Source organism: Halyomorpha halys, unplaced genomic scaffold, assembly GCF_000696795.3.
Source record: "Halyomorpha halys isolate HHAL.00 unplaced genomic scaffold, Hhal_1.1 Scaffold173.1, whole genome shotgun sequence".
Lineage (NCBI taxonomy): Eukaryota > Metazoa > Arthropoda > Insecta > Hemiptera > Pentatomidae > Halyomorpha > Halyomorpha halys.
The window spans coordinates 349563-358264 of NW_027108878.1; the positions used below are offsets into that span (position 1 = coordinate 349563).

At 28.6% G+C, this 8702-nt stretch overlaps 1 protein-coding gene across 1 annotated transcript in view; it reads right to left on the bottom strand.

Annotated features, from left to right (window-relative positions):
• Nucleotides 1-8702, bottom strand: part of LOC106679050 (uncharacterized) — a 180983-nt gene that overhangs the window by 166422 nt on the left and 5859 nt on the right. The window contains exon 2 of the mRNA XM_014417966.3: nt 7843-8022. Coding sequence (XP_014273452.1) covers nt 7843-7914 — 72 coding nt within the window. The 5' untranslated portion in view covers nt 7915-8022. The remainder of the gene's footprint in view (nt 1-7842; nt 8023-8702) is intronic.

The window sequence follows — 8702 nt, forward strand, 5'->3', positions numbered from 1 at the left end:
CGAAAATAGTCCAAACCGTGTAGTGGAATAGAATGATTTTGCTCTCATTGCCATCATATGATTCCTGAATTAGTAAAATGTTCAATGATTAATAATGTACTAATATTTAAGACGTAATCCTTGATGTGAAAATAAATATCCCCATATTGATTTTTTTTTCTTAATTAAAAATAGATATCTAGTCTGCAACATAGTCGAACGTGGTAGAGGCGTGAAGAGAGTTTAAAAAGATTTTTTATACTTCAGAAATGTTCTACAGATATATAGAAGTAAGGTAATGCGTGAATGGGAAAATTGAACCTGATTTACTGCAAAACAACTGCTAACGACGATAAACCAGGTAATATTTTTTTTTAAATCTGGGCGGATTTTACTATTCACATACTGGTTTAAGATTTTTAAAAAATAATTAAAGTACGGAACATTTGATCTCAACAAAAACCGACCATTTGATTAAATTAAAGTAATAATACCTATTAATAAAAACAATAGTAGTAGCAAATTTTAGGTATGTACGTACGATGACTTGAAAAAATTCGAAGGGGGGAGATAGACTAAATTGGCTGGCCGTCATTGGCCCCAATCCCAAGGAGAAACGTGGACTCACAGACGTGAATCAAGTACTAAATGGTAAGCCTTAATCTCGATTAGCACCAATCGATAAGCCCGTACAGATCTCCAACAGATAAGATATAAAGCCAATCATTAGTTTGGTTTTAATATATAAGCAAGCTCAAATGTATCAAATCATTAAATATCATTTTAAATGTATAAATAAACCATTTAATTGTATATGAACACTATGAACATCAGTAGTGCAAAACCTACAATAAACAAGAGACAAAGAAAGATTCGGCAGGCTTTTCGTAATTCAAACAAGTACATCCACGCCTTTCACTTTCCTACCTCTATTATTACCAAAGGAAACTACCGTAATTAGATCGAATTTGCAATGAATATTTTTCAATAGATCGATTCATTTCCGTCTGCTAAGTCCAAAAAAGAACATTTTCAGCCATTGATCTTTCTGGGTCAATTTTTTTATTATTTTAAGAAAAAGAAAAAACAAATTCTTTTCACTTGGTCATATGTAAGAAAAGAAGAATAGGACAATAAATACATTAGAACTTAGTGATATATCGAAGTATAAATCACTTTTTTTATTTATGAAAGCTAAAATAAATCTCGGGGTGGTCTTGCTGTTACGGTATCTACATAAAACAACTTTTACAGCCGCTTTATGGAAAAGGCATCAGTCATCTCAAACTTTCTCGCATTCACTCGTCACAGAAATAGGTTATTGTTTCTTTGTTCGATTTCAACTGGTTTGTAAGCTTTCTAGAGCCTATTTGCATTTTTAAGATGTATGAAGAATAACGAAGAAATATATCGAAGACTGTAAATGTGAATTATGGCAAAATCAATCAACTTTTGAACCAATAAGCTCCCTCGACCATTACTGGGAAAAAAAAAAATCATACACAGATATTAAAAAAAAAAAAAAATGCGCTTGATTCTATTGGTTATTATTAGTTGGTTAATTAATCTTTTGATAAAGTTGAATTCGCAAAGAAATTAATCCACTTCGATTGAAGGTTAATTAATGAAACTGATACATCTCGAATTATAGTATTGTAGCCTCTTAAGAAGTGTCACGTTTATTGCAATGTTACGTTGTGCAAGAGAAAGAACCACTCACTAGAATGCTGCCCAACTATCGGTGGATCTTTTATGATTTAGTTTTGCGAATGAGTTTAGAGGAGGGAGGTTTGTCGTTGCATGAGATGCAACCTAATAGTGCTCAAAGTACGCCGATATAAGGCTGTTATCCTGCTGGATTCATACTGATTTTCTCACGAAAGTCATACCTTATCTTACTTACTTGACATTAGTTGTAATTTTCAAGAGGTATTTTCTAACACCTTAGCAAAAATCAAGTCCTTTAGTAACATAATACCTTTTGTTTGTATATATTTTAAGAGTTTTTTATTTTATTTTACTTATTTTTTTTTTTTTTTTTATTTTAGTATGTATGAGATCATTTATCAATATTACCTATTGCCCACAACTGTGTGGCAGATTGTAATATCTATCAATAAATAAATCTATCAATCTTGAAAATAAGTAACATAACAACTCAGTTTTACAACAACATGGAGAATAAGCTATTTCATATTGATGATATCATTTCTTCGTTGCGTCAAGTGTAAAATTATATTAACATCCTTTAATTCAGGACAGGCGCACAGGTTGAGACATTTGTCAAAAAATCAATATTTCTTTATGTTATGTAATTTTATTTATAAATATTATTTCGCAGAATAGATTAGGTGAAAAATGTTTAGCGTAGTTCTTATCTATAAAATATATTTTATTAATTTTTTAACATTAACAATTTTTTTTTAAATTTAAATAAAAATATCTTTTGTGTCCACTTAAGTGACTTTTCTTATCATAAGTTCAATACAATCTTTGCTAACATTGACGATTTGTACTTAGTTTTTTGTATGTTTGTTCGTCGTTTACTAATGTACCGTATTTATTTTTTTTAAGGATACCTCTTTGGTTATAGCGACAGTTGTGTTCGTTGTATCTGTTTTTGTTATTATTATGTGTTTTTAAAGACTAATTTGTGGTTCTGTACACTTTTTTAGTGTTAGAATGTGTCTTAGTGTTACTGTTGTTATTGTTTGTATTTTCTTTATATTTAGTTATTATATTTACCTCTCATTTTATTCCGTTCCTTCTCTTCTGCGCTATTTTGAATAATAAATTCTATAACAATAATACGGGAGCTACGAGTAACTTTTTCAGTTCCTAATGTATAAAATGTTTAGGGTTAAGGGACTAGAACAATTTTACATCGGTTAAAAAAATTCGAGGTTCACGAACCACTTTTCATTTTCAATATTGACTTTTTCTTACTGACTTTAGCTGTTTTATTTACTTGCTTGTGTTTTATATGATTGAATTTCTATTCGTAAGTATTTTTGATTTTATAAATTGTTCAGAAATAAATTAGGGGACAAACTTAAAAAATTGCATTATTGACTGATCCACAAAACATCATTAACGGTAAAAGAAATAGTTACAACCCGTGAAGGGTCAGGAGGTTCAGTACTTTGTAATGAAGTACCGTTACTAGACCTACAGTTGTGCAATAAGGTAATTTGGTCAAACACTCGACCACCAATTTTTTCCCCAATGATGGGTACCCACTTTATGAGGCTGGATGGACTCCGGATTGCTCCCGAACCGAATAGGGTTGACTCTCGACTATACTAACAGAATAAATAATTATCTTTCACAGCCGGATTCAAATCCGAATCTTTGGGGTTAGAAGGAAAGTGCCTTAACACTCCGGTCCTATATATAATCTTTTGTAGGCAATTAAATTATCTTTAAAACGACCTCCTAGAATGCGCCGAGAAATGTGTAGTTTTCGAACCATGTAAAATTAAACATAAATCAACAGATTTTCCTAGGTATACTAAGAAAATCACTAACAACTTTAAAATACACCACATCTTCGCTAATATTTGTCTGATTTAGATCATTTTTTTTTTTTTTTTTTATTTTATATATAGTTGACCGTAAAGATTTAAATGTAAGTAGATGGTCAGGGTTGCGGTCAAAAAAAGAAGAACAAATAGTTTAAAACTATTTTAATGTCCGACGTTTCGCCCCACTTTGCAGGGCTTCATCAGGGCTGTTCAAAGCTGACCATCTACTTATATTTATATTAAATTTTATGTGATAGACTTAGAATTTTTCATAATTCGAAGTTAAAAGCAAATAAAATTTACTTTTCGCCGTAACTCTCTTTCCAGCTCTTTCTTGGAGACGTAATATACATTTATTTGTTTAGAAGTGAGGGAGAAAACTTGAGCTGAATTCCATAAAAATCGTCAAAGCAGTTTTGACGCTACAGTCTATAGAAAAACATGTTTCACTATAACTGCTCTTTTTGTCCCTGATTTAGTACAGAGGTATCATCTAGGTTTTGGGGAGGAGTGACCGAAACGAAAAAAATAAACTAAATCGGTATACCCATTTACGACTGCTGTATCTTCACTAATAGCGGTCCAATTAAGATCTATGCGAGCAGTAGTACAGCAATCAAGAATTATAAAGAATATACTGGGGATTTTTTCCTCAATCTTTATATATGACCGTAGCTATCTATCACTGATATCTAATCTGAATATCTAATCTGTCACCATTCTGAAACGAAAACGTTAAAGATGAATTTCGAGAATCATCTCTGGGTGAATAGTAACATTGGTGCAAACCTCAAAAAAAAATGCCCTAGTGAGTTTTGGAGAAAAGCCGCCAGATAAGAAAAACCAGTAGATCTTAATATACAGCGGTCGGTATATGGTGAACGGCAGACAAATTTTTCATTAGATTTTTTTATTCTAACTATCCAAGGCCTCGAAATCTGGGAGGTTTTGATTCGAAAAGTTTTCTATCTAAAAGAGATAGCTCCACCCTGCGAGGGTTTGAACTTAAATGTACTATTTTGTCAAAAACAAATATAATTCTTTACTTTTGTATCAGAAATGTTTAGCTCTAATCATTAGTTTTCATATTATTCAAGTAAATTGGACTGCATATTTCGTTAGTAATCTCAATCATTACAGTTAATTTTCTATATTAGGCAATACACAGACCATTTTCTTGAGGTTTTAAATAAATAAAATATTTTGGTACTTTTTTTTAGCAATATTTTTTTTCCTGGCGGTAGACAGAACATTTGTGGAAAAAAAAAAATTTAGGTAGCTCTAACAATCAAATTTATATAACATTATCTGGAAGTTATATCTTTGACTAAAGATACTGTTATAATATGTAACAGGAACAATTGAGAAATGATTCTAAATGCAAAACTACAACACAGAAAAGACAAAAAATAATCTTCATAAATAATACCTCAAGTGTTTCAGAAGTCTCCCTAACATAAATTAATATCAGTAGAATCAGCTCATAAGTGTCCATTGATATCTAATGTGATAGAATAAATCATGATGACTTATATTACAACTGCATATGTATGTAAAAAAAGAAAATTATGGGACAAAAATAATTAGTTCAATTGTTCCAGTTCACAGTCATCTCAAAAAAAAAAACTTCAACCATTTTTTAGGTAACGTAATACAGTTATTATGTTTCACTGTTACTGCTGTTGTTGAAGTATAGAGTACATCTACACTATTGATTTCAATAATTTTCTAATAAATCCATACAAAAATAAAATTAAAAAAAAAAAAAACAGATAAAAATAGATTACCAATATAAAATTTGGAATTTCATATTTTCTTGTTCTTTTTTAATGGAAATTTTATCATTTATAAATTAAGTTGTGAATTGTAAAGGAACTAATAATTCACCACCTAATTATTTATTTTGAAATATTATATACAGATGAAACATTAGAAAATAAATATAAGTTAACAGTATAAATTATATTAATATTTATAGTACAAGTTAAATTATTGACCATCTATATACAAGTATATTTATAACTTTAAAAAAATATATATAAAATGTGTTATTTTCTTTTATTTATATATTTTTTGGGATAAAAAAAGATCGAAGTACATAGAAATTAAATAATGTACTGTCTGTAAGGCAGATATTTTTAAAGATAACCATTTAGCATCTATAAATAATCCGATCCAACAAAACAATAATAATCGCGAATATAAATAACATAGGCATAAACGATAAATTTTAAAATAACTGAGAAAACTTTATGATGTTCCAAATAAATTAAAACATGACGAAATCAATTTAGAATAAGACATGTTTTATCCACTTCAACATTAAATAATAAGTAACGATAATTATGGAAATTCTTACTGAACTGTCAAATAAAGGATAGTATAAAGAAGATTCTGAGGAAAATATAAAGAATAAATTCACTAAGCTCTCCAATTACGGAAATCAAGGATATCATCAGCTTGAAACAGTTTTACACGAATCTACGATGACAATACTTAACGTTTGTGAAGTTATTCAGTTATTGTTTATGGAATAAAACACTATTATATGTTTTATGATATTATCATTTTATATTATTATTGACTTATCAATTATGTGTTTATTAAAACTTGAATGAAAGGGAAGACATATATTCTAACCAGGCGTACGGTAAGGAATGATTAAAACAAAACAGTGCAAAAACATAATAGAAATCCTTTAAGTTAAGACCAGTAATAACAGAAGAAGGTTTTATTTCGTGTAAGAATATGAAATACAAAACTAACGAAATAAAAGGACTGTGGAAAAATCAAAATAGAAATCTGGTGATACATATATATAAATATAAATTAAGAAACGAACAATATATATATATATTATCACCAACTATACCATTCTATGATAGACTTTATTTTCGCAATTGATTATTTTATTTTATGATATATTATACTTTTTGTTATTAAGTTGGTTTTTAAAAGAAAAAAAATAATTACGAATCTTCTTACAAGAGATATTATTTTTGAATATTATTATGTATATATTTATTTACATCTAAATAAACATTTAGGTTTTTTTTGTTATTTATCCAGCAAAGTTTAACAACATGGTCCGACCAATCCGTTAAGATATCCTAATTTTAAAAGTTTCTGGCAATGAGAATAACTTTAGTAGTCAACAAATGATATAACACGTCTAAACATATACAAGTGATGTGATCACCTTTGGTGTATGATTAGATCTTTCTTATAATATGAATATAATTGGCGTAGGTAAACTATAATAAAATAAGAATTTGTCTTTATTGTTTTTAAAATTTATTTTTATTCAGTATAGTATTTATCGGTCGTTGCCAAAATAACACATAAAAATTAAAAATATTAAGTATTTATTTGTAACAATCTTAATAATTCAGACGTTGTGGATGCTGCAATGGTTTATAAAGTATAACTACAGAATTTAAAACTATTTCCAAAACTAAAACAAACGATTTAATATATAAAACAAAAACACAGCTAAAAAGACAAACTAAAAAAAATATACCTAATTTAATAAAGTCAACAAATGAAGGGGGAAAAATATATTCTATTATATATACGTATAAATAAATACTACTACAAAATACAATAATGAAATAAAACTAATAAATGTAATAAAATGTGTTAATATGTATAATTATATGATTATATAGTTTATTATAAAACTAATGATAAGAATGATAGTGGTAATAATTTACAAATAATATGAAACTAATAAATAAATAATAATCAAGGTAATAAATATATAAAGAATAAAAGAAGTATGGAATAAACTTGGCTAAAAATAAGAACTAAATGACTAAATATATGTATGTAATTATATTTATACATAGTAAACTAAATTTGGAACTTAATTAAATCTAAGTCACTAAAGTAGAGAAGAGAAAAATTACAGACAATTATTTTTTCAATGAAAATCTGTTATTAAGATTCGTAAAAATATTCAATCAATCATTTATTTTTTATTTTCCGTTGTGATTGGTATATTTAATATTTGTTCTGATACACGACAGAAAAATATGGTATAAGTGAGTTTCCTAAATCTGTTATCAAACGGTGATTCTATATATTTAGCTTTTTTCTAACATTTTGTAAATACCAATTTCTTTTTTTTTTTTTTTTTCAAATGAGTTAATCTTCGTAAAATTGATTATACTTTTGGGCAAGTAGAATAATTTAGGTGGTAGAGCTGCTGCAATTGTTCTGAAATTTTCGGTTTTAAGAATGCTGTACGTTATCATTGTGGCTAATATAATTTTTATAAAAGTACAAATACATTTTTTCACTAAAATTATTTATAATACATAATAAAACATTAACTAACCGAGCAGTAGGAGGCGAGGTGGTGCTCCTGGGAGACGTTAGGCCCGAGGGATTGCGGACTGTCCACCAACATTGCCGGCACAGAGTAGACTGGCTCGGTGCACGTCCCCCTCCACCGGGCCGCAGCCCATTCCCTCGCAGTCCGCTCCTCCAAGAAGTCGCTGATCCAATGATCTCTGCTCTGCCAATTGCAAACATCAAAATAATTATAATAATATTGATCAAAAGTAAATCAATATATCATTACATTACAATCCCATTTATTCAGAATAAACGGGATCATCTATAAAATATAAGAAATGGTCGGTATGGAGAGAGAAAGAGAAAAATGCTTTATTTAACAAGCAATGGAAATATATTGTGTTCATATAAGACACAGCGTAGTAATCAGTTTTATTGGATATAATATAAATACAAACATAAAGTAAAAAAGTTGGTTAACAATAAATAGGTTTTTTTTACTACTTTCACACCTTTATTGACTGTCGTCCGTTAATTTGTTTATTTTTTGTCCCTTTGTCCATTTATCTTATTTTTTGTTTTGTTCTCAACCAAATCTATTGTATCCACTCTCATATATCTCTTTTCCATCTGTCACGAATTCTCGATTTATTATACAAGTTTTATTTAAACGTATATACCCATCCAATGTTAAAACTGGCAGTAAGCAAACATAAAAATAATAATAACAATAAGAAACTTAGGAATAAATGAAAATTCAGAAATATATTCAAGTAAAATAGCAATAGTAATAGTAGAATGTGGTTATCGGATACCCTGTTCAACCCCATGTTGCAATTCCTTCTATATCGGCGAAACTAAAAACCAACTTAAGAACCGCATTTCCCAGCACAAAACTTC